Source organism: Protomyctophum bolini, assembly GCF_963924005.1.
Source record: "Protomyctophum bolini genome assembly, chromosome: 19".
Lineage (NCBI taxonomy): Eukaryota > Metazoa > Chordata > Actinopteri > Myctophiformes > Myctophidae > Protomyctophum > Protomyctophum bolini.
In genome coordinates, this window is record NC_137880.1 from 26,533,209 (window position 1) to 26,560,931 (window position 27,723).

Sequence of the window (27,723 nt, forward strand, 5' to 3'; positions counted from 1 at the left end):
CTCTCCAATAAGAGACTGATAATTGGAGATGAGGCCAATTAGAGTGCTGTTCGAGGGACTTCAGAGGTACCGAGGAGTAGGTAGAGGGACTAAGTCAGGCATAATGTGTGATCTAGCTGAGGGACACTTCTGAGATGTTGTTTCCCCCAGTTGCACATGCTTTCAACCATTCCCATCGCGGTGGCCATTTTGCACTTGCGTCATACTGCACCATGACGTAAAATAGCTGCTATGTGATTGTGAATATGGTCATTCCAAGTTCTTTGACCACCTCTCCCCTCCTTTCACAGGTGATGGAGAATGGGATGTGTCGGCTGGTGGCCACGCTGCCACAGGTGGGCGAACAGAAGTGTCCAGACATGTTCCGCTGCACCGATGAGGTGTCCTACTGGCTGCACCAGAATGAGGACCGCAAACAGCAGATCCTCACACTAAAGGAGACTATCTCTGAACTGCAGGAGGAGCTCAGGAACCACCGGCACCGCATCAGGGTTCTAGAGCTGCAGGTGGGCGATTAACATACTATACCTTACTATTGACATACTATACTATACAGGGACGGCGGTGGCTCAGGGGTAGAGTGACCGGATGAACCGCAAGGTTCCCAATTTGAACCGGGGCTCCCCCAGAGTTAGTGTCGAAGTGTCCTTGAGCAAGACCCTAAACCCCTAAATGCTCCTGATGTGCAGGTTGGTGCCTTGCATGGTTTCCTCCGGTATCGGTGTGTGATTGTGTGTGTAAATGGGTGAATGTAATGCACAATCTCTCTGTAAAGCGCCTTGGATAAAGGCGCTATATAAAAACACCATTTTATTTACCATTTACTATTGACATACTATACTACTAGTACCATGCGTGAGTTCATGGGAGTTAACTATAAGCTGGAATCTATAGGCAGCGACAGCAATGCCTTTCAGACAATCAGCTTGTGCCCACTTTCCCAAACAAGATAATTCAATAACAGGGAAGTAAGCAAATCCCCTTAGAATTGCAATCTGGCCTCGTAGACATGTGCTAGCAAACATGTAATGCTTCTAGTTTCAGGTTGCTTCACACAGTATGGCAGATGGAGATATCTCACTGATATTGATCATGCCTGCACCACCACTCTTTTTGTTTGTTTTTGTTGTGTCTGGCACGTCCTTGACCCTAGTGGTCACTAACAGGATTAGCCTCCTGCTCTTCCACGTGTCGTGCGTCTAAGGCAGTGACCCACCACACAAAGGTTAGCGTAGCTACTGTTGGCCAGAGCCAGCTGGATGGTGACCAGGGGTTAATGGGTGTTTCACATGAAAACTAGGTGATCCTTCCTGTTCCGGCTCGGAATAGATCATGGACTGATGCACATCTTGAGTTTTAAGACTAGTGCCTAGTGTGTGTGTGAGTGCGTGTGTGAGTGTTGTAAGGATGTCACGATATGAAAATGACATGTGCCGATTAACAATATTATCGTGATAATCAAAAATTGCACTTTTGTTTACTTGAACACCCACCATCCCTATTCTGGGGGGAAGGTTTGCCAAAAATAGCCAATCTACAAGTTCACTCCCAGACTCAGTAACATAAGAGCGTACCAAATGTACATTACATACAGTTTACTACAGGGTATATACGCTTTAAGTGGTACCGAATTTTCAGCTCAACAAAAGCTACAGTAATTCCTAGTTTATGACGGAGGACAATTTCACGATAAATCTTCTCTCATTTGTGCATGCCTGGATGTGTCTGTGGATTTACATTCACAATCACTGCATTTACATTCACTGCCAGAGTGAAGAAAAGAACCATGCCAATGTGTCCGTGGAGCAGCGTTTTCATGATTTGGAAGTGCATTACGATGAAGCCAGTACTCTGCTGCACTTACAGGGCACTCTCATCCTAGACCTACAGGTATACTTACTCTGATCCTAGACCTACACAATACATACTCTTATCCTGTGGATCTACAGGCATACTATTATCCCAGACCTACGAATATTTAACCTGACTCCGCCAGATTGAAGACGCTTGCTTCACATGAACTTGTGAACACAATACTGCCCCATCTGGCAGAGTCATGGGTTAATAATAACGTATATTCTCATCCAACACTACATTTTGCTCACATGTATTGTATGCAATCGATGTATAAAATAGACAGTTTTCAAAGTCAAAATGGCCTGGACTATAGTACCTGTTTTGCTGTTTAGAACCAGGTCCATAACCTAACAGACCGGGCCGACAGAGACACAATGAATGCGGGCTGCATGATGAACGCAGTCCAGCCCAATGCTCTGGCCAATGCTCAGGAGGCCCTGCACCCAGGTACACACACACACACACACACACACACACCAACTGCCATCAAAGACAACCTATGTCACTATGGTCGCATTCTCACCAGAGAGCTTTGCTGCGATTAAAACGAATCCTGCTGCGCATTTTCAGAAAGTGTGCTTCGTTTGGCAGGTGTGAAGGCTCTTTCGAATCCTAATGCGCAGCAAAGAACCGCATTTTACTCCGAGCAAAAACGGGGGTTTCGCTTCGCTTCCAATCGCGCTTGACTACGATTCGGTGCATGTGTGAATGCAATCCGCAGCAAATAAAGGAAATGAAGCAAACAATGTGGCGGGTGAGGAGCTGAACACAGTTGGAGACGGAGAAGGCATATTTTACGCAGCGCAAAGATGTCCCGTTACCGTGGATAGACGTGGTCGAATGAGGAGAGTGGAGACTGAAGCCCTGATCGAAATGAGGACGAGTAGCCTACATTAATCAATTGCTTAAGAAAACACAAACACTGCAGTGCAGTGTAATAGTATTATAGCCTACAGAATATTCTGTCTGTCTGTGCGTGCCGTAAACATGGAGTGCTGTCACTGTGTGGGGACTATTGGGGAGTAGGAACTTTCATCTCGATAAACTTGTAAACATTTTGCGCTGCTGTCTGTTATATCAGTGCGCTCAGCGCTGTGCCTCCATGCCCAAAAGAACAGTGCGTGGCTGCGTGCTATATAGTGAGAGAGCGAGAGAGAGGGGGGGGGGGGCGTTATGAGTATAATTTTATCACCATAGATTTATCATTTCACTGTGTAGGCTAGTTTATGAATGGAACACATTGATAAAGGTCCCCCCTGCTGCGTTTCCAATTGCTGCGGATCATGACAGTGTGAAGGCAAACCGTAGCCAATTAAATATGCAAGAATCCCATTTCTCCGCCCATACGCATCCGAGTCTACCGAAGTATTAGGTGAGAATGTGACCTAAGACTATGCGTACCTCATGGTACAAACAAGTTTACGGACATCCCAAAACAAACTGGGGTCGGGCTAACCCCTGCTCATTTTGCTAGGGTGGGATGGCTCAGGGTAGAGGTCAGAGGACAGAGAACAGTAACTGTCTTGGAATAGGCCTGGTCTACAAGATATGCGCAACACCACAAAGAAAATGTTTCAAAGATGTTAAAGACGTCCACAGTCACACGAAAGGGAGTGCCACAAATAACGTTCAGCCCAGATTTGGCTCAAACAAGGGGTTAAATTAATTCTACTGCTATGCCATCAAAATGTGCAATTCCCTACCAACAGTCATAAAAAAGTGTGAATCCTTACACTCCTTCAATACCGCTCTAATTGAGCACTAACTGGTCCCTTTAGAGATCCAATTACCGTAAATGCCCCTTGGGTTCAATCTTTGTAGCATTGTATTGGTATTAAACTCTTCTGTGCTTCTTCTTTTTTTCTCCAAACTCTTATTAAAGTATTCAATCAATCAATCAATCAATCAATCAATCAAACCTTTACCACAACAACCTTCAACCTACCAGCAGAGGGAACCAGATCTCCCTTATTTGACCCGCAATTCTATCTCTTCCTCAGAGGTTCAGCATGTGAGGAACTGCCCCATTGACTGTGCTGCTATCTACTACAATGGTCTGAGGAGATCAGGACTCTACACAGTAGTGCCGGCATTGGGGGGCATGCCTGTGGAAGTCTACTGTGATATGGACACTGATGGTAAGTTACAAACAAAATAAATAAAGTAACTGTATACACAATCACGCCAATAAGCAGATTACTGTAAGCATATGCTATGGTATACCATACTGTATATATTTGTATGTGATACTTAAAAATTGTATTCTTAATGTCATCACCACCCTGTGTTATGCCAACATAATTATAATTGGATATTAGCAATATTTTTGATCTTGTAATGAATTCAAATCCATTTTCCGCCTAACTACAGTACCTACTAAAGACATATTCTACTGCACATCTTGCCTTCATGTTAAGTGACATGTGTTCCATGTTAGACACTTCCTTACCAGTGCCATGCTTTGCTGTCCTTCATGCTCAGGTGGTGGCTGGACTGTGATCCAGAGACGAGTGGATGGTTTAGTCAGCTTCGACCGACACTGGAGGGACTACAAGGAGGGATTTGGTGACCTGCACACAGAGTTCTGGCTGGGCAACGACCACATCCATGACCTGAGCACCCAAGGAGACTACAGCCTCCGTATTGACCTGGAAGACTGGAGCAACAAGCACAAACACGGTCTCTATCAGAGATTCAGGTAGACTAATGTGTCTATTTGTTTATACATTGATTAGTATTTAGGCCTTGTTCAGACTGGCAGCGCAAATCTGTTTGAACAAGGCTAAGGAATGTGATTCAAAAATGTGAACAGTGTGAACAGCAAAATAGCAAGACTCATCTTACCCACACATGTTTTTGTGTGCGTGTGTGTTCATGTGCGTACAGCGTAGACGATGAGGACCATCAGTATCGTCTCCATGTGTCCGGTTTCAGCGGCACTGTGCAGGACTCTTTCAGCTGGTATCATGACAAGCAGGGCTTCAGCACCCCCGACAGTGGCAACATCTGTGCTGAGATCTCCCATGCTGGCTGGTGGTATAACCAATGCTTCTACGCCAACCTCAATGGAGTCTACTACAGAGTAGGCAGTTATATTCATTTAGTGGTAGGCCTACTAGTAGTGTTAGCATTCGTGTTCTTAGAATTTGGATTCATATAAAATATATAATGCAAATAAAATACAAATGTAATTCATAAAATCATTATTATTAACACAATACCTGTTGTTATACTACAGGGAGGCCGCTATACCCCTAAAGGCCGGGGTCGCCTGGGTCCTGACGGGATTGTCTGGTACTCCTGGAGAGACACAGACTATTACTCTCTGAAAAAAGTCAGCATGATGATCCGACCACAAAGATTCCGACCTCGTTTTTCTCCCTGAATCAATGCAGTGGGACAATAGCTACATGTATGAATGACGTGGGCTGCTCAACATGCCGGAAACCATGACATGGTGCCTCTATTGTGATGTCCAGTGAAGACTGCATTTGGCGCATTTGTCTTCATGAAGCAGAACGTGGATGGACGACAATACCGCTTTTATATTGAACGTACCTGGAGAACAGTTAACTTGCCACATTTAACAATACGCCCTCTACCCTTTCCATCAGGAAGTGCATCTCCAGTGCTATACGGTATTTAAACCTATGCCAGTGGCCTCTATGCCAATTGATATTTCATATACTGTACAATGGACACATTTCCTGTCATGTATTTTTAAAAACAGCTGTAATTTTGTACCTCTATTTTGTACACTTACATTAGATTTTTAGCAGGAAGAAAAGAGGTATAAGTGTAATATGGGAAGGGAATCGTGTGGAATTGCCGGCAGGCATAGGATATTGCTGCAGTACAACAATGCTCTTTTCTCTATTGTATCGAAAGAACAATAGGCTATTATTTTAACATCCTCTGACAGTATGAAATCTATGGTCAGTTGACTGAGTGGTCAAGAGGTATTCTAATGCCTACAATGTATTTAAGGTCAATTGTTTGATTTACAATCATCTTTTATCAGTTGTTCATAAAACCATGATTTGATAACAAGAGTGTAGGTTTGAGCATTCTTGGGAATACTGAATTTCACATTTAACCAATAACCCTGCTGTACATGATGCACTGTAGCTATTAGAACATGTCATACCGGTATATAGGCTACTTAGTTGTAACATACCAGCAATTTCTCACATTTTGTATTACATATTTTCTCAAATAACCAAAGCAAGTACAAATACATGCCCACAAAGACCGGTTGTAGTATCAGTATATGGTGTAATGATATCATATCATGTCATATTTCCTATAACCATATATGCTGGGCAGAATATTATAACCACATTTTGTTCATAAAGTGTATGTTGCTGAATGCTTCATACTAAAACGCTACCAATAAGGGAAAACATTAAAAGAATATACAAAATACATGCAATGGAAAAATCACGGGTGCCTCACGCATTAGGACATTCTAATGCATGAGGGGTTCGTGATCTTTCCATTACTTTATTTTTTTATGTGCACTTTGTGTAGCCTGCTACAGTGCTACTTATAAGCCAAAACGACTCACATGTGTCTCTGCAACACCCACCTGTCTGCCCTCATTCTCCTGATAAAAAAAAGATGTCTGTAGACAAATCACATTTGCTCAAATAAATTTCATTTTTCTCATATTCTGATAATGAGACTCGTCACTCGACCATAGCAATTGTCTTACAATGCACATGTGCTGCTACAGTATATTGTGTTGGGCTACAGGCTGTGCACATTTACGGTTTTAACTTTTGCCAACTTTGGTTAACTATAGTAATTATAGGCTAACTAGGAATTTTCATTATTTTCAGGAGCTAGCCAACTTCAACTGTTTGTATTACCCACAGCTAACTTATGTTTGTGTCAATAAATCGACTGCATGCATTGAATTGCAAAGAACGGCTGATCTTAATTGTTCATTACTTACAATTACTTGAAGCACAAACTGTCACTATAGTCCATGAGGTTGTTGTTGAAGAGTTTTCTGCTGTCAAACGGAGAATGACTGTTTCTTCTGCCATGCAATGGTCTCGATTTGCCCTGGCCTGTAAATGTGACTGCCCTAAATTACCCATGAAACAAAAACACATTTTCTATGCAAATCTGTCCACCAGAGGGTGCTGCAACTCAACTGTACACACCTCTAGGCTGTCAACTGTTTGAAACCCATTGGCAAGAAATAAAGTAACAGCTGGGCCCTCTTTTTATTGATGCAAGTCAACAAACAGTCTGTCTCGACTCAGACACACAGTATGTGTGAGCCGAGGTCCTGTGAGTGGGCCAGTGGGAATAGTCAGTGTAACCATAGTGGAGATTGCAGATAGGAATCCTTTGTTTCCAAGTGGATGTACAAAGTGCAAAACATTAAACTCACCACAGGAAACTAGGCAAAGTAGCCAAGCTTGCTTCTGGTAGTACTATAGGCCTACATTTTTACGTTTTACTACTGTAGAAATCCAGTAATATATAATGGATTCCACAGTTCTTTACCACTATTGACATTCATGTGCCAATTTAACAGGCATGCATCTATGATGGCAAGCGGTGAGTCTAGACTCTAGGGTAACCATCCAATAGGACACACACATCAGGACAAAAGTATGAATATTGTAGCTTTTGTACAAAGAAGGATTCAATGCAAACTTCTTAATTAATTGTTATTGCTGGAGACCACTAATACAGCCTAAGTCTGGTGACGTGAGGTTAAATAGTAAATACAGTAATCCGAACACCACTTTCAGATGCAGATCCTGAATGAAGAGAACTTCCCTCCCAGCCCGGTGTACAATATATAAAACAACAGAATCTTATGTCTAGCCCCATGCTATTCACCAGATAGACAAATCTATCATTTCATGAGTTCATTGAAAAAAATAAATCTGGATGTAGCTGAAATGAGTGAGCTGAACCCAAGTCCATTGTCAAGTACTGCCCACACAGCAAAATCCTTGGTGCTAATTTAACCACGTTCTACAGAGTTCAACACTGCATGTTCTTTTTTTATTATACCGGTACATACGTTGTGTATGTTTGTATGTAGGCTTCACATCCAGCTGCACCTGATGGGAATGAACTCTCCTTGAAAAGGTTCTTTCACTGCCTCCTCTCAAAGTCAGCACAAACACGCCCTTTGACACGCCGCACAGGCTACCAACTCATTCTCATTCCTACTACATCTCCACATGAAATCTGCTGCAGGGAATAAGGACTCTACTGTGAGTGAGTGACCAAGTGTGTGTCTGAGACATTGAGATAAATTGTGTCCCACTCACTCACACACACACACACACACACACACACACACACGTCAAGTGAGTACAAATCAGTGTTTAATAAATCAAAACTGAATTTCTTTGCTCCTCTTTCTGAGTGACATTGTATTGTAAATATTTCTATACATAAAATAGTATCTCAATAACAAAAAAAAGCATGGTAGATGATCCAATAGAATATATATTTATATATATATATATAGATTTGTATTTTTCAAGTGACAAGCAAACAAAGAGAGTGAGGATGAGATTCATGTGAACGATTGAAGCAGTGAAAAGCCACGTGAAAAATGGGGGGAGAAATCTCATCACAGCTCAGTCCCAGACTCTGGACTAGCATATATATTTGGTTTTTTTTACTACTGTTAACCAGATTCTTAACGCTGCTTAACTGTTTAATGCTCAATTCTTCTTATTTCTAAAGTACTGACATGGACTCCTTCATTTTAAAATCAATTATCTTAATGAGACAAAAGGACAGAAAGGGGTACTTCAGTTTAACTGGGTAGACCCCCTACGTTTGGCACTGACTTTTGTTCGCTGATCTTGTATCATGCATAAACAAGCTAGCACCAAACAGAGTATATTTCAATCTGGGCATTCACTATAATTATCCATCTTTACAGGCATCAGCAGTTTTTTTTCCTTCCGTTTTCTTTTTCTTAAAAAGTAAACAACAGCGTCATGGTATGCAGACGGGGATCCCTCCCACCTCTCCAAGAATTTCGACTTCCCCCGCGAAAGACAAGGCACATTGATCGGAAGACGGCTGGGCTTCCTGCTAAGGACTGAGGAGGTGAAGCCTGCAACAAGAGGTGAGGCACTGCCAGCAGTGTTGGGACATATTACCCACAAGCAAGAGTCTCTCTCTCTCTCTCTCTCTCTCTCTCTCTCTGCTGGGCTCTTAGTATAAGACAACATACTATTACTTGGCCCATGTAAATGATGTGGTAATGCAGTGGTTCTCAAACTCTTTTCATTTCAAGGACCCCCATAACTCGCAGAGTAGACTCTCAGAATTACAGAGCATTTGGAAGCCTCAACGGAACCATGAGGGTCCCTGGACCGCACTTTGAGAACCACTGTGTTGAAGCATGAAATATTCACAACAGTTTCTTCTCTGAAAAACTCAGATTGTTAGAGAATCTGTAGGATTTCCTCACACAATGCATGACAGAAATCTATTTTTTTTACTTCCTTAGTCACAACTTTGGAAACGGGACACATTACATTACTTTCCCTCTGATTATCAAGCACCTGTGCCCAAACTGTTACTTTTGTTTCTCACATGTATTCATTCATAAGCTAATGAAATCATCCTCAAACACATGTGGGCATGAGTTGGGAAAGCAGCTCAAAGGGTGATTAAAAGAGAGAGTGAGGGAGAAATTAGAACAGAGTGAGGGAGAAAAAGAGGTTAAAGTTCAAAGGAGGGAAGTGAGACGGAGGAGGAGAGATGGTTTGGATGCTGAACTGGCAGCTGCATCTCTTACATTGTAGTAAACTGACTGTGTGCTTGTCTCAGTTTTTCAGCAATCTGGAGGATAGGGAGAGAAGGAAAATACTGTAAAATGATGTTGGGAGAACCCATGAAGAACCATTTTCTTGTAGATAATATCTCAAAATAACATTGGCATTCTCCAAACCAAGGCCCTTCAACCCTGGTCCTTGTGGATCCCTAGTACAGCTGCTTGTCTATATCCTATCAGGAAATGAATTGCATTCAATTCAACCAATACCTGACTAAACTACTATACAATACAAGGACATCAGTACAATATACTAAACTTTGTTAGGCCAAATGGTTGCCTGAGGAACAGAGTTGAAAATTCATGCCCTGCACAACAAACAATAAATGTTGAAAGAAATAATAAACATTACTGTTTCATAAAACTTGACTTGCTCCTCCAAGTACTGTTGCATGACCCTGTTGTAGTCATAGATACGGTTGCTATGGAAATGGTTCATCTCAGCTGTGAGGTGGGGGAGGAAAAAAAAGTACATCCACTTAGCTTAAAAAATATCATAATAAAAGTTTTTTTTAAATCACTATTGTCTCACAAACATTTCAATGTCAAAAGTTCTACGTTTAAATATGTGGCCGGTGGCACAAAACTGCTTTTTCCTGCTTAACAATCATTCAAGGATAAATTAAATATCAGATAGAATATCTTTTAATGTTAGTTTCTTCAGAGGAAATCTGAAACTTTTAACATGCGTCATGCCACAACTGTAGCATATTCAGTGTGATACCTTGTAGTGTATATGACATGACGCTGACACGTTTAGCCATGGTGACTTTGTCCTGAGGGGAGATTTTACTGGTCGCCACCAACTTGTCACCTTCCTTCACCTTCTCTATGCCTGCCTGGAAGCAATGGAAGCACACAAGTTCTTAAAAATATATACTTTGTTGAATAGCATGGCTCTGAGCCTTGGCCCGCTTCCTTCCTTCCCCCCCCCCCCCCCCTCTACTCTTTTTTGCAGAGCCTAGGGGTCGATGGCCGTGGTTGAGTCCTACGTCAGACTACAAGACCCTGCCTAGACCCTACCAGCACTAACAGCAACATGCTAGCAAAACAGTAACATTAAAAGTAGTTTTAATAATCAAATCTGTCCTTAACCCAAAAAGTAAACCCACGGGAGACATCTCACCTAGTTACTGTGGTTGCCCTAACAACAGGGCAACCAGACTATTGTTATTGTAAATGAGCGATAGGCATGCCAATTGTCCCACAGTTTTGGTAGCACACACTTGAGCCATGCCAAATCGACCGGCTTCATTGGGAATCGTGTGCTCGTATATTGCTAAGAGAAATGTTGTATAGTTTAATTGATATTAATTAATTAGTTCTCCAAGTTTTGGGCCAGAGGCACTAAATCTCATCAAATGGTGGTCCGTGGCTCAACTGCTGAATCAATTATTTGGTTGTCCCAGCTGTCTTTTGGCTTGTTTAGTCATTTCTGTCTGTCCTGTCTGGTTTGTCCCTTTTTGCTTTCCTTAATATGAACGTGCGCTCAGAGACAGAGCTCGCTGAAGTGTGCACTGCTCCAACCACACCCATCAACCTCCAGGGTCTGCAAAAAAGGGAGTCCCCACCTCTACACCAGACCGGTCGTTCTCAGATCGGTAAACCAATATTCTCCAGCGGTTGCTCCTTGCACGCCCGCCCCTCTAGACAAGAAAGCAGGCTGGCTAGGCCAGGCTACTATAAGTCTAATGCAAGACTGTTAAGTAGTGTATATTTCTTCTTTGGGAGCTGGTAATGTATTTGTGCTGGAGACATTGGTAGCTGAGGTACCTTATGAACTCCAATGGTGTCCGGGAAGCATCCAAGGAGACCCTTATATTCATTGTTGGTTTCCATGAGGAAGTGAAGGTCTTTCCTAGGCTGGACATGCACACATATGCGCACACACGCACGCGCGCGCACACACACACACACACACACACACACACACACACACACACACACACACACACACACACACACACACACACACACAAGTAAAACATTAAAGAATTGTCAAATGGAAAGACACTAATTTTAGGGCATATGGCTGTAAAATGCAGACAATGCAATCAGGGCACAGGAAACAGGAAACTACACTCAGACATGAATACAGTAAAAAATATCTTAAAGAATGACCACAATAAGTGAAATGAATCTGTCATCACTGGAGATATTTTTGCAGAACAGCGATAAATAAAGCTTAGCACCACAGTTTGATGTAGGCAACGGCAATCTGCAATACAAATGCTTATATATTACGGTGAATTAAAGTTTAAACCATGTGTGACTGCTACTGTCATGATAACGTCTGCATTGTTGCATGGAAATGCTTCATGCTAATGCTTCCATGAGACAGCAAAACATAACTAGAGTATCTAGACTGGTGCACCACATCACCCAAATGGATGCTAAGCTACTACAGCCAACCAAACTAGGGGCAGATCAAAGTGGTCCAAAGGAAAAGGGTTTGGCAAGAGAAGAACAACGTCTGGAACAGCACATGCTTACCAGATGAATCCTCCTTGTGGTTGCTGCTCAGACATTAAATAAAAAGAGGGCCCAGGTTTGATATCGTTACATACCACACAAACCAGATTCCCACATTCACACTAGGTACTCAGGGAAGCTTATGTAACAGAAATACATATCAAACTTTGACCCACTTATGATTGTCACTGATAGTCTGCCCTCCCTTGACCTCTTCCCTTTTAAAATAACGAACACAATTCACTAACAGGACGCCAAGGTAAATGGGTCAACACAAAGCCACAAACAGGATGTAAACATTACAAAATACGAAGGGTTCAGGAAATGTTCATAGATATTCAGGAAGTAGCATCATAGAGTGCAAGTACAGAGCCGGGGTAGAAAATGAACACCAGCTAAATCGAGCGACGGTCAAGGAGCCACAAATAGAGAGTTCTAAGACCTCTGCTCTGAGACATCAGGATGTAACACAAAGGGACAGGATGTTTCTTTCCATTTCGTCCCTTTATGAATGTGCGAAGCATTCAAGGAGGGCGTGAAAAAGGAGTTTGGCACAACTTAATACAAATGAGAAACAAATTTTGCCGAATCAGCCATACAGTAGTACAACTGTTTCATCATTGTGTGACACGGAACACCACTTGATATTGAAAGAAATACTCTTATAACAACAGAAAACTGATAACGTTTCAAATTAGCAGTTATAGGTGTGAAATAAATCGAGATTGAGCAACTGCAACTGGCTGATTTCACACATAAAATTTAGAATTTAGAACTGAAAATGGGGAAATAGAAAGTATTTTCAGACCCTCTACTATAGGCAGGAAGTAGGCGTGACCACCGACCAGTGGTAAACATTTAGCGGCAAAATGTGTACTGTGTACCGTGTGTGGTTGTGTGTGCAGTGATATGGGTGCCATGGGAGACATATCGCTATATTATAGGTAAAGGATAAGGATAAAGAAATTGTGAATTTGTATATAGCAATACAATTAGCAATAAGAACAAATAATGCAATGCAGATCCAAGAGGGCAATTCCCTTTAAAACCAGGAAAGCATCGGTGTCATTTTGGATTTTAGCAGATAATCAAACTCACAGCCTGTCACTTTGTGACACCCTGCAAGTTTGTACATCTGCTATTTTTGAACACTTTGTGTGTTTGGAGAATCTTGCAAGTGTGAGTGAGAGCTACTGATTTAGAAGGTGCTTGTAGAATCGGCCTCAGGTCTTAAATGGTTAAGCAGCAGCGATATCATAAGGAAATCCAAGGTCAGAGTACGAACCTGCTCTGACACCATCTCAGCTATTTCTTCATATGTCTTTCCTGCTGCTGTCATGGCATCAGTCAGCGTAGCCTCTCCTGCAGCAGGAAGAGATACAACATTTACAAATGACAATGATTTCACACGATATCGGTGTTCTGTGTTGTAAAACATACTATACATTACTGTACATTATCCCCACGGGACAACGAAAGCTCAGATTTAAACTACCAACTGATTTGATATGAATTGATTAATTAGACCTGTTCCACCTGGGAAACTAAAAAGTTGGTTCAGAATTCGGCCTAATACCATCATAACAAAGGCTGACACCAAACATTTCAATCCAACCGCAGTACCTTGGTATCCACTGCTGCTGAAGACAGATGAGAGATTTTGGAAGGCTTTGCCGATTCTCTGGTATTCTTTGGGCAACGCTGGGAAGGTGAAATGAAAACACGTACACAGACACAAACAAAAAACACAAGTAAGTTCTCATGGAAAGAGTTTCCTTGAGTTGCCAAAACACAAGGTGAAACGTAATGTACAGTACCACACTTCATATCATATAAATAATAATTAACGGTGCAGGCAGAGCCTGGGTGTGGTCTCTACATAGCAAAGTCTCAGTGGAGTGTGTACATACGTCCTGTACATCTTTTCCAGTGCTCCTGGCCCACTGTGAGGATCTCCTTGACTCCATCATCCATAGCTTTGGTAAACCTACTGAACTGCTCGCACTTCTGTTCCCTGTGGGGTGTGCGCAACACACACACACACACACACACACACACACACACACACACACACACACACACACACACAATTTAAAAGATTTTAAACACATAAGTTTGCTTTTCTTCGTCGTTTAAAACTCTGTGCAGTGTTAACTCACACTTCTATAAGGTCCAGATCTGGGCCTTCTGGCTCTATAGTTGAGAAGACCATCACTCCCACAGACTCGTCCTTCTCTGCTTTTCTCTTCCCCAGCTTCCAGTCCTGAGTCAGTGCATCATTCAGTGTTATCAAATTCAACTAATGAAAGATAATACCGTCCTGCTTAAACTCAAGTAATGACAGATTAACCACGCGGCGCATATTGATAAGTCGATTCTAAGAAAATAATCCTTTGTATGTATTTCCTTGCACTCTGCGTAAAAAAATCAAGAATAAAGAGAGTTTATTTGTCACTCACTCATACTCAAATGATACCATTAACCGGCCGAAGTGATGCAAGTTACAGTACACTTCATAACCGTTGCTCTTTCAAAATAATTTGCCATGAATCATGCGTACAGGCTATGAGATGTAGTCTATCCTAGTACATCAGTACTACAGAGTACCTGAAAGGGCTTTACAGGCCCACCTTTATTAAAGGAAACAAGCAACCACCCCTGTCCTTACGCCCAATTTAGCCATTTTCCATCTCATTTAAGCACTCATCAGTTAAAGATATAGAAGGTGGAAACGTACTGGAAACACTCCATACCTTTTCATCCTTATACGTCAGGAAGAGCTGAAATACGTCACTGTTTGAGAGAATGGGGTGCCTGCACATCCTGGTCATCCAACCCTGCAACCGCTCCATACGCATTTTTATGAATTCCTCCTCAAAACGCCCTGGTATGGAGGAAGGTAGGGAAGGGTTAAGGAGACCAGGAAGCTCATCTCTTTACTAACAGGAAAGTGTTCAGCATGGTTGGTGGATATCAGAGGCCCCGTGTCTTACCTGTTACCTGCTTGTCTGGTAAGGAAGGAATGGGGATGGCCGACCCAAACTTGTACAGGAGCCTCTCGTACAACCAATCAAAATGCTTGTATCTGTGATTGACGGGTCTGTTTGTGGTCTGAAACCAATAAGCGGAGGGGTTATGCTATACAAGTTGCAATGTGTAGTATTCAAAATGCTATTACATTTAAATTGATTCTAATTAAAGTTCTAAAAACAGACAATTCATACCAGAAGCATCAACGCTAGTCCATAATGTTAAAATGAAATAAATTGGGCGTGTCTGAAGTTAAAACAGCCTGCCAACGTGTGTATCTGCTGTCTAGGTGAAGGAACGGACTGTACGTTGTACGGTGAAGTAGAAAATTGTGAAAACAAAGATTTAGATGTAAATTAATAAATATTGAGCAACTACATGCCCTATTTATAGGTGGCAACAAACAAGCTGTGAGAGACCAGCAACGGTTGACTCTACTTCTACACTGCACCTGGCAGCTGTCTTATCTCGGCAGAGCGGAGATGTGAGGCCCCGGAGAATTGCAACCAGATCTGTCCCTGCTCCCAATACTGGGGATATTCTTTATGTATGTACTGTACTCCAGCCTGTATCTACATGCAACTGCTAGTGTAAAAAATAATATTTGCTATTTTTGCAGCAATTTGTTTGTGTCCATTTCAAGTAGTGTTGTGTGTGACTATATAGTCTGCTCCGTGACCACAGTGAGAACCGCCTATGCTCTTTGCCTGGGCAGAGCAGCAGGTCTGACTCCCAGCACCACAGCTGAAAAATGACACTAGCAATTTGTATAATCTTAATAAGTATAAACAAACTGCTTTACAAGAACAATGTTGGTGTAAGAAATAGATTCACTGAGAAATATATATTTTGTATGCACCGATTAACAATAATAATAATGTGTGCCCAAGACGTCCACAGACATCCTAGGAACTATCCTATGCACACGTCTGTACACGTCTTGGGGGGAAAAAAGATGGTTTTCTTTGGGGGGGGGGGGGGGGGGAATCGGATGGGCACCCCACGTCGCTATTTTGAAAGAATGAAAGGGCACATAATGTTAAATAGAGTATTCCCTGGTTTTAATGCGGTGCTCTGCTGTTGTGAAGTACTGAGGTTTAAGCTTTAATGATACCACAAAGACAAAGTGATGAGGCTCACATAAATAACAATAACAAATGCACACAACGCTTATGTATCTACGCTTGTGAGATATGCTTGATCATGTCATTTTGACATTGACTGATTGCATAGGGCCTGTAAATGGAAACAAGACCGCAAGGACTTTTTTTGGTGCTATCCCTTTTGGATTAAAAGTTTGACTGTACTGTAAATCAATCGAACAAAAAAGTATTTGATGGTGACCATGACCATTAATCCTCTCTTTGGGGCAGACTACTGATCTTCATCATCATTAGTTTGCACACGCACACACACACACGACTGATTACAATACTGAGCTGCCATGCATACATTTTGGCAAGGCAACAACACCAGTGTAGAAGAGGTTGTTCGATACTCACATTAGGTATAACTTGGTACTCGATGTAGCTCTTCAGCCCGTACAATTTGGTGCCTTTCTTTGGGTCGGCCACCACACAATCCAGCTGGGTGTCTGGGTAGGACCACACAGGACCAACCTCTCCCGTCTGAACAGATGAAGTTGAATTTAGAATGAGTGTTTTGTAAAGTAATTAATACCCAACTCTGAGCATGTATAAATATTTATTTTGTACACTAAAGGTCCCTGCACACTGGACGCAACCACCTTAAGAGTAAAATCAACACTGAGGATTTGACCGTGTAGCAAATTAATAAGAACCGAATACTCATTAGACACTGTCGACAATATAAAAATTTAAATGCAGCCAAAACCATGCACTTAATATCTGAGATGTAGACGTACATAGATGGGTAACTTTTCTTTGCCCTTCACCAGCTGCTTGCACAGGAGGTAGAGCTCTGGCCCCGATTTGGAGAAACCTGGAAACCTGCACAAAGACAATCAACAAGTTCAAGAATTAACACTTTTTAACAGTTACATATCAGTGGAGGCAAACCAGTTTCTTTGGCATGCCTCAACCCATCTTCTTACACAAAGCTGAACAGGGAAATGTTCAGTGGGACATGAATGATGGCTTCAAGCTAAGTAGTTTTATAGTATTTGTCATACAGCTATAAATACAGATCAGTACACAGAACGCACAATCAGGTTCAGTGTCTACAAGAATAATAGTGATTATTAAACACACTCAGTGCTTAACCCATTTTGGGCGGGAACCCCTTTTGGTGTTTTAAGCATTATGTTATACTTTAGCTATTGAAAAATAGCAGATCCACAAGCTGATCACGAAAATGTGGTGCAAATCTTTGAATATATATTCTTTCACAGCGAACGTTTTTAACTCATATCTTTGCATCTGGGGGCTCCCTGGAACAACATATTTTCAGATGGGGGTCGGCGGCCAATTACATATATGTTTGGGGGTCCTTGACCCTATGAAATAGTTTGAGAACCACTGATATAGAAACATTTTTTCATCAAACTGTCAGAATTTAGAAGCCATTTGTAGAGTCAGTTCTCAGGTCGAAATGGCTTAAACAAGAACATCTAGTGAATATCTACTGTACCCTACTGTACCAAAACGAGATTATGAGATTTTTTTTAATATTAATTGTTTTAATAATGTTTTTGCATCCGACGTGCACGTGACGCACACGCGCTTATTTGGCGACCAGAAGTAGCTCGTTCTGCCCGTCCCCAATAGCCTACTGGAGAAGCTGAATTCAACTCTTACTTGTAGGTTTTCATGGATGTTCCAGCAGCTCCACCTCTCTGCATGGCGCCGGCCTCCCCAGACTCCGCCTCACCATAACCTCCAGAGGCTGACTTGGTATCGTCCCACTCATCGTCCCACTCGTCGAACTCTGCACCTAGGGTCACGCACGCATAGGCTGTCACCATCGTGAAATTTCACTTGACGATCAATTGCCACACAAATAATTGTTGTAATCTTGTTTTTAACATTGATTTTAGCATTTATCGAATATGTATAAATAAAAACATCTGTTTCTGTTTGGCATTTAGGCTTCATAACCAAAAATAACAATTATGCAAAATAATTGTGATTATCTCACATAATTGCGATTATGTAATAATTGTGCTAATGCAAACACACACTTTTTGAATTTTCGAAACACTGGGCACAGAAGTAAAAGTCTAACACACAAGTCAAGCATTAAAATAAAACACAGCATACATGCATTATTATGATACAATCATATTAAATTAGTTCAAATCTACTTAAATGTCATTAATAACAATGTACACTCCAGATTTTTCATACACATGCCTTTAAGCATATAAAACATTTCCTGAAAGCCCATGCTAGTTTCTTTCAATCTATATTCAGTTAAGTCCATAAGCACAGGCATTAGCAACACTCCCAGCAGGCAATGCACTGGGTACTACCTGTTTCAACAAGGTAGGGATATGGATAGATGTCTTTGGGGAGGGGAGAAAAGAAAGGGAAATCAGTATTTTCCCCAGTCATTTCTCTTAATCAAATAACAGCTTTAATGAATAAAAGAGAGTAGTGTTTCCCTTTGACTCATGCAGCATGAGGCCAACTTTTCCATATTGTGGGGAAAACAGAACCCTGTCTCGATTTCGGCTTCCAAATGCTGAATCATCCCCAAAATAGAGCCTGAGGCCAGAGCGACTGAGCAGAACCACATCTGGTGACAACAGATTCCAACTCTGAACGGTCCAGCAGTGTCAAATAATTTAGTATTTAAACCTTCTGAAGAGAAGGTTTAAACTGCCTGCAGTAGCAAATGTGAAATATTTACATCATCAGGACAGTTCAGATATTATCAGTACAGTAAGTAGAGCCAGACCAATATTATCAAGGTATCAGCTTATTGCATATTTTTATACTGTATGTTGTACGATATCAAAACTATTTTGCTGTGAATAATGGCAGCACTTAAATGAAAAATGGCCCCATTATTTTCCAATATAAGCCTGACAATTATCATGTAAGCCCTATTTCAGTGAAAATAGGCGATCTAAGCTACAATACGTTGTACAGGGACGCATATTCAGAGTAAATCAATATGGGATTTCATCATTGTTGGGTATCTTAACAATAAATGCACCATGTCTCTGCTCTCTGTATGTGTATGTCTGTAATCCAAATAACTCGAGGACTGTTCGCGCCAACGACTTCAAAGTTGCCACAGGCATTCCACACCACCACAGGGAGTGCAGTACCCAGCCTTGAGTCGGTCGGATAAATGGTTGTCCAGAACCGCCACAAAAGGATCTGGTCACAGTGGTCAGGCTCTGCCAGTGGACCTAATGAGCCTAAACCCTCACACCTGTACAATTCCCAGCCTCTGCCTCAGTCAATTAATTGCCATGGCAACCCCACACTTGCCATTTTGATTACTTAACCAGTCCACTTTTTACAGTCAATGTGTGGAGAATGTCAGTTTGCACCCCAGACATTCTTTCCACAGCCGACCCCCCAACCCCCCATTCATTCCTGATTTTCATTGTTCCCAACTTGCATCGTTCCCAAGTAGGCCGGTGGCCACAGTTGTTGGTGTTGTTCAAATTGTAAAAGGTACAGTCCCGCTTACCTGGGCCCTGATAGGCTTGAGGGTGACTCTGTGCACCAGAGCTCCAGGGATCAGCAGCAGCAGTGTTCCCAGTCTGAGTGCCCTCTGGCTTGGAGGCCCAGTTGTTGGAGGAGCCTCCGGTGGCATCAGAGTTGAACACCGACCATGGGTCATTACCGTTACTAGTCTGGTGAGCGGAGGGAAGAGGAGAATGTGAATAAAGAAGAAAGTCCTTGAGTGAGGAAGTAGTAGGAAGAAAGAAAAGAGACAGACAGAATCAGAGCGAGAGAGACAGGTGTAGGTTTTGTCTGAGGATACGCCAGCAGTGCTCTATTAAAAATCATGCGTTTTCAAAGTCATAATGAAAACCTGGCCTGTAAGGCAAGATATATAGTACTGTACTCATCCCAGTTGTCGACTGAAACAAAATCCTGCTCAACACAGGCAATAATTTAGCCACGTCATTCCCATACAAAGAGACACATGCTGCTTAGAGCCAGATACAATACAGCAACAACGCGTTTTTACATTACATTAAGACCAATGATGCATCTGCATGCCATATACAGGGGAAGGCGTCCAACATGCTGTATGGGTCTATGTACGTGCACATACAAAAAAAGCAGAAAGGCACGTCCAATTTAACATTCTGGTTTCAGGCTCAGCTATGCATTAAAACCCAGCAGATGTTTAACAAAGAAAGCTTATTTATAACACACACACACACACACACACACACACTAGGGATGCCGCCGATTAATCGATTTTACGATTAATCATCGCAGTCGCCGAAATCGATTTTAATATTTCATTTTTATTTATTTTTTAATAGCCAAAATATAGGCTAATAAGTTAGGCTGCATGATATATCGAACATGTACCTTCATCAGAGTGGAGAATATAAGTATAAATCAAGCAAAGCCACTCTACTCTGCCCCTCTCTCTAACAGACACAGTTAACGCTTGTTAAGTGCCTGCCAGACAGACAATCAGATGAAATGAAGGCAAGTGTAGAGTAGAGTGTAGACTAGTGAACTGAACATGTTCTCTTTATATCAAGTACTTCATACCAGCCCCTTATGAAACTACTTCTCCCCAAATCCAAATGGATTTCATTTTCCATCCTGAATGGCAGTAACTAGCATACAATGAGAACTGAGAAGATCTCCACAAAGGTTTACTCATCAAAACTGATTATAAAACTGTAACCATCAAAGCATGCACTCAACATATAATGGTTATGTGACCATGGCATGTGCATAATATAAAATCTTAAAAGTTTTATCTGATATTGATTAAATATATATATATATTATTATATATATTATTATTATTTTTTGGGGGGGTGGGTTCAATTAATCGATTATTAATCGGCAGAGCTGTCGACTATTCGATTTGGCTGATGGTCACTTTGTGGCATCCCGAACACACACACACACACACACACACACACACACACACGTGTTAATTTTTTCACAATATTTTGATTTAGTCTTAGTCTTTTGAATACCACACCATTTAGTCTTAGTCCTATTTAGTCTTCTGAAAAACCTTAGTCGACTTAGTCTTTAGTCTTAGTCAACAAAATTAACACTGACTGACACACACACACACACACACACACACACACACACACTCTTCAAAATCACAAAACAACACAATAGTCACTTATATTTCGACACTTTGATTGTGATCATTTGACATTGAAATATAAATGTACATTTGACTAATCAAATTTGAATGTCAATTTCATTAACTGTAGAGTGCATGTCAATCAGTCAGTGATCTAGAATATAATTTGTGTTTTTGTGAGTGCGTTGGTACTGATACATTCATCTGTGGAGCGTGAGAGATATAAATGGATTGTATGTGTGTAATTGTCACAGGGAGTGGTGACCTGGTCAGATCATGCATTTCTGCAGGCTGCAGAATACGGTGGCAGATTTTTCAGAACGATCAGAGGTTGGGGGGGATATGGGGCAGATTGGGGGTGTGGGAGGTTGACTCATGCCAGTGGGTAGACTCATGCCCCCGGTTACCTCGTCGGGGGATGGGAAGGAGGGGGGTGCCGGGGTGTCAGGGGTGTCCGGCTGGGGACTCAATTCCCCAGCATCCACCTTGATGTGAGGGGAAAAGAAGGTGTCATCATCATAAAGTCTATGTAGCATGTAGTGACGGGTTACACTTATGTGGGGAGGGCCAAAGGTGTGTGTATGTATGGAGGGGGGAGAGAGAGAAACGGAGACAGAAACACAGAGACGAGATTGAGCAAGAGAGACACGGTGAGAGGTTTCACCACCTCGACCTACTGACTACTACTGTTTCACCATTTAGTTTCAACAGAACCAAACCTCTGTGCCGTCATTATATCCTTTTGTTGCACTATTTGCAGTTATAAATGACTTGACCATGCAGAATATCCACCACGCCACCTGGTTGCACTTCTGCATCTCAGGGGCCCTCGCAGGGCTAAAAGTATGTACGTGTACGTAAAACGTCTGAGGTCATCCATCATGTCCGCTATCTTCACCAGGCTTATACAGTAACTCCATCACTCACGACTAGCTAGCAGCAACACCAACCAACAGTGTAAATGCAACACAGAGAGATGCCTAACACTGTAATGTACGTTTTGCATTTACATAGCACACATTTGTCTCTTTCCAAGAAAAGCTGTTAAATAATTTGAATACATGGTTACAACCTGATAATTTAATATCATTAATGTATCAAATTATGTCAATTTCTGTCCTCAGTAATAGTGAAAAATATGCATTTAATTTATGAACCCATACCATACCATGCTTAAGTGGGTCTGGTATGAGCATAAAAAGGGGGCATTGCGGTTTTGAGGTCAGCCCCCTTGGTTTGGTGAAATATACAGGTCAGTTAACATCATGGTATGTGTGTTACCTGGTTCTGTGCAGGTGCAGGTGCAGGGGCGAATGCATCAAAGAAGGACAGGTCTGGAGCCACTGCATTTCCTACACTTGGAGTTGGAGCTGCTGTTGTGGCTGCAACTCCTGAGGAGGATGGCTTTCTAAGCTGCAGGTGGGGTGACAATGAAGGAGGGGAGACAGAACAAAAAAGCGAGAACAAAAAAACAGGCTCATTAAAAGAACAAACGCATATAATATATTCCACTGACGTGTCACATGACATCTAATGACTTTTAAAGACACATTCCTCCGGGGTTAAGTGTCAAAATGTGATCCGAGCTTGGTATGTACTGGACTCCAAGTGGGTCTCTCACTTTTTTTAGAACAATTCCAATTTAACTGAATGTAAGAAATCGCTCTAGAGTATCAAGACACTGCACGTGCACATAGTTCTGAGGCGACCAACACAGACTAATTCCACATCTTTCTCAGTATCGGTTTTATCAAAGATGTATGTGAAATTGTGAATGCATGTATGCACTATGCACACATACGCACAAACACACTCACAGAGGCATGTGTGCACTTGTGGACACCAATTATATCAATCTATCTCTCTAATACATGTTAAGTTTTGTTAGTGTGCTTTGGCTGCAGTGCTCTGTAGTGTTTGGAGTCAGGCTAAACTGTTTAACAGACTATCTTTTTTGGCGAACATCCCCGTCCTCTTTCTGTCTCTTACTTGCTGTAGCTGTACATGGCTACTGAGTGAATCACCACCACCTTGTTGCCATTACCACTACACGAGGGCGAACCCACACATTCTTATAGTGTAAATTCAGCAGAACTTTCAACGAGTCACATCCTTAAATCAAATTCAGCAGAACTCTAAAGGAGTCACATCCTGCTAGGTTCAAACAAAAACATTAGATTCAGCACCAAATGTGGAGATTATAGGCTCTTGTTTTATTCATTCATTCAGACGTTTGAATGCATACAGTATGCACTACTGTATCCAGATCAGCATCTATTATTTAAGTGAAAAGAGCACATACTGTACAGTACAATGTTGCAAGTGATTCACTCCCTCACCTCAATGTAGTCCTCTGGCACAAGACCAACTTCCCCTCTGGAATTCTGTGCTTCCACCCAGCCACCTCCAATGCTCTGAAAGGAGACACGGGCCGTAAGACAAACTGTGATTGGCTATGGGAGATGCCGAACAGTGTAGCTTTAAGATAAGGTAGCCTGTGATTGGCTCTGGAAGACAAACACAAGTCACTGCACCAACGCCAACGAGGACAAACACTTGCACATTGATGGGACTTGGTGCACAAAGCCACTCCTACTTCCTGATAAGTTAAGTGACCTTTGAACTCTTTAACATGACATCATGTTTACTCACTCTCTTTTCATTGATTTTCTTCTGTCTGCCTGTGAAATTTTATTTGCATGTGATCATGTAAGTAAGTTGGTTTCACAGAACACTGTGCTGTCAAAGCATAAACTTAATATAACTGAGCTAGATAACTCAGAGCCATAGAGTAAGACAGTTACGATAACTCCGTTCACTTCAGGGGGCCTGGCTCTTCTACATAGACAAAGTCAAAGTCATACGATTTGTCACACACGTTACCGCAGTGAAATTTGTTCTCCGCATTTGACCTAGCCCTGGTTCTTGACTCTCGTATTCATACGAGAGTCAAGGCTTAACTGCACCCTGTTTTTTGCGCTCGCTACATTTACAACTTTTACGTATAAACATTCGGAATTCAAATATAAAGTACTCACAATTTGTCCCACGGGTGTTAGTTAGTTGCTGCTCCAGCGATTAGAATTGCTGCATCCCGCGTTGTTTAATAAAAAGCATTTTTATCCGAGCGGTTATTTTGCCATTGGCTTTCAACTACGCGCCCCTATCGGTCGGGAGGAGGGTGGCACTAGGTGTGTTCGATATAGGTACGCTGACCGCCCTGCCAATACAGACTAATAGGCGAGTGTGCTCCCGGTGTGCAACAGTGAATTTCCCAAACGAACCCCGTTTGAAAAAAGTCGCCGGGGAGCTCGGATAAAAATGCTTTTTATTAAACAACGCGGGATGCAGCAATTCTAATCGCTGGAGCAGCTACTAACTAACACCCGTGGGACAAATTGTGAGTACTTTATATTTGAATTCCGAATGTTTATATATACGTAAAAGTTGTAAATGTAGCGAGCGCAAAAAACAGGGTGCAGTTACGTCATGACTGTCATGATAATCATCATGGCAGTCATGTATCAGGGCTACATTTGACCCATCTCTTGGAGCAGTGAGCCGCAGCCAAGGAGCGGTGAGCTGCAGCGTGCGCCGCGCTCGGGAATCATTTGATTAGTAGATTTGACCCCCAAACCAACCCTTTGATGCTTTGATGAGTGTCAAGCAGGGAGGCACTGGGTCCCATTTTTACAGTCTTTGGTATGACCCGGCCGGGGATCGAACCCCGACCTCCCAGTTTCAGGGTGGACACTCTAACCACAAGGCCACTGAGCTGGTTTGTCCCTTTAAAAAGGGACAACCAGAAGTTTAGGGAATGCATTGGAGTCTATGGTAGTCTATGGAGTCTATAGTACATGAACCACATGACCAGGCTGTTTTCTGCCCCCTCAATGTCGTAACTCTGTCTTACTCTATGGCTCTGAAATAACTGAGCTAATGAGAAACACTGAGAATTTGCATATTGTGTCTATGGTAATGAATACATGTTTGTTTACCTCATTGGTGATAGTGACTGTCTCGCCTTCTTTGACTGTCAGCTCATTGTTTCCAGCTTCGGCAGTGAAGTCATACAAAACCTGCGCCTAAATGAGTAAAACAAATGATCAGAATAAAGTGTCAAGACGTCACACAATAACACCAGACCGGGAGCACCATACTGTACCTGTGACACACACACACACACACACACACACACACACACACACACACACACACACACACACACACACACACACACACACACACACACACACACACACACACACACACACACACACACACACACACACACACACACACACACACACACACACACACACACACACACACACACACACACACACACACACAATAAAAGTGTGTGTGAGTATATAGCCAAATTAAACAGGTCAAACTAGTTCTTCTAGGCCTGTTTTGCTGACTCAAAACAGACAGGTACTGCTATACACTGACAACAAGGTATGATCCACCTTTGCCTTAGTTGTCGGCTTTAATAGGTAAGTCAAGGCAAGTTTATTTGCCTATCACCTTTCATACACAACACAATTCAGGGCAATTCAAAGTGCTCTACACATACGTCATAAAAAGGCCTTTAATTGTAATTACTCAAGCCTGAAGTCTTGTCATAGTGTCCCAGTCATATCAGTAGTTTACTTGGTTCCCTGAGCAACATAAACATGCAGACATTACATTAAACAAAACCACATGCAAAGGGGTACAACACACACATGCGCACGCCACGTGCATACTGTACATACACACACACACACACACACACACACACACACACACTTTACGTTTAATTAAACAATGTTCTATGTAATACCAATCATGAAAAAAACAATGTTCTATGTGGATAATAATCAGATCACAACCAGCTAGTATAGTGCTATATTTTCACTTGAAGTCGGTTTGTGGAACACTCAAGCTATTAAAGTGGTCTGTGTATAGTGTACACCCGCCGTTCGTTCAGTGAGGCACTGCACTCCTCACAACAGTGTAGAATTCACAGCACTAGTGTATCCTCCATAAAATTCATCCTGTCTTTTAGCTGCCTCTCTGAATAGAGGCTCTATTTTAAACTCAGCCAACTAGCTCCCATGGGTCCAGGTCGGAAGATGGGAGGCTTTCATGCAGGGACCCAAAGAAGCAGAGAAGTCCATGTGAACTTATTAGTGGGCAATGTAAGTTGTACTAGGTCAGTCACTGACTCATGATTGAATGATATTGTATGTTTTTAGCCCTAGATTGTGTGGACCACTCGAATGTACATTATGTTTTAAGCCTAGACTGAGGACTTTTCCCCCTTCTTTTTACATTTCATGTTTTGTGTTTTGACACAATGCAAACTGGTAGGCTACACTACTTTTAAGAGCCATGAACCCAACGACTCGTGCACGGTGCACTGTCAGTGATCATGTCAGTAATACTAATTTTACTGTATAATCAGACTTTTGCGGTCACAAACACATGCCTGGATGCATTGCATATAGGCTACATGCCTACATTTCCCAGCATTCCACAGAAGAGAAATGACCCGCTCTGAAGGGGTGGTAAAATGTCACAAGACACTTTAATGAGACAGATTTTCCGTGTTAAAAGGGAAAACATTCTCCGTCTATGTTAAATTACTATTATAAACCTCCCTTACGTACTTCCAAAACAGAGTATTAATACGTTTTCGGGTCTTGAATGAAGGAGGCATAGATATAGCCTACACCTACACTACACCGGAAGATAGTTAAAGAGTTATTAATACGAACAGTGCGCCAGGCTAAACAGTACGTCTCAGTTAAAACTGTAGCTGCCTGCTTATCCCGATGTCGAGAGATCATATCACCAAACTGTGTTGACAACACAGAATAAACGGCAAAACATACCTTGGTTGTTGCCATTGTCGGAGCGTTGATCAATCATTACAAAACAGGGCCCGTGTGTTGCAAAATTCCAAACCCTCAGCTGGACATTTCCCCGCTGGCGTCAACTTAGTACGAAAAAAAAAGGCAATTTCTTCTTGGGGAGGAAAGTCGTCGCTCGATCGTCGCCAGGCACCAATTTTAATACATCACTGAATACCGTTCCGTTTGCCCTTTAACCTGAAAACCAGGTAGAAACTCGGCGAGAGAAGTTCTATTAAATGAACTGTACTACTGAACTCCACAGACTAGTGGCATGCATAGTGAGTGTGTCAGTGTGAGCTACATGGGGAGCAAAACCGGAAAGCTAGCTAACCTCTGTCCAATGCCCCCCAGACATGACCAGTTGAAAGTTGTAGACTAGGTAATACTATTATT

General features: G+C 42.1%; 2 protein-coding genes across 5 annotated transcripts in view; both read right to left on the bottom strand.

Annotated features, from left to right (window-relative positions):
* kcnk2b (potassium channel, subfamily K, member 2b) overlaps positions 1-4,811 on the bottom strand; it is a 109,638-nt gene extending 104,827 nt beyond the window's left edge. Inside the window, exons 1-2 of the mRNA XM_080790368.1 lie at positions 4,702-4,811; positions 4,307-4,513 (exon numbers count right to left, since the gene is read on the bottom strand). The gene's annotated coding sequence lies outside the window, so the exon portion shown is untranslated. The remainder of the gene's footprint in view (positions 1-4,306; positions 4,514-4,701) is intronic.
* A 3,383-nt stretch (positions 4,812-8,194) lies between these two features.
* On the bottom strand, positions 8,195-27,669 carry snx9b (sorting nexin 9b). 4 transcript variants are annotated; one of them, XM_080791622.1, is made up of 20 exons: positions 27,310-27,669; positions 25,426-25,512; positions 23,767-23,841; positions 22,709-22,840; positions 21,835-21,912; positions 19,817-19,982; positions 18,642-18,674; positions 17,968-18,103; positions 17,076-17,160; positions 16,693-16,818; positions 15,154-15,271; positions 14,914-15,044; positions 14,320-14,423; positions 14,071-14,174; positions 13,784-13,861; positions 13,446-13,522; positions 11,462-11,551; positions 10,413-10,527; positions 10,041-10,132; positions 8,195-9,696 (listed from the first exon to the last, which is right to left on the bottom strand). In XM_080791622.1, exons 1-20 carry the CDS (start codon positions 27,322-27,324, stop codon positions 9,649-9,651), a joined length of 1,890 nt encoding a protein of 629 aa, XP_080647748.1. In that variant the 5' UTR covers positions 27,325-27,669; the 3' UTR covers positions 8,195-9,648. The 4 variants fall into 4 exon arrangements, with proteins under 4 accessions (XP_080647748.1, XP_080647750.1, XP_080647749.1 ...); XM_080791624.1 differs by lacking the exon at positions 21,835-21,912; XM_080791623.1 differs by lacking the exon at positions 18,642-18,674.
* Positions 27,670-27,723: the final 54 nt, after the last annotated feature.

What these genes read in the sequence shown, in the direction of transcription:
- snx9b (XM_080791622.1), bottom strand. An exon ending in CTGCACCTGCACAGAACCAG is followed by an intron (nt 21,913 to 22,708) that starts GTAACACACATA and finishes CCTCACATCAAG; the next exon opens with GTGGATGCTGGGGAATTGAG. An exon ending in TCCCTACCTTGTTGAAACAG is followed by an intron (nt 18,104 to 18,641) that starts GTAGTACCCAGT and finishes GCGTGACCCTAG; the next exon opens with GTGCAGAGTTCGACGAGTGG.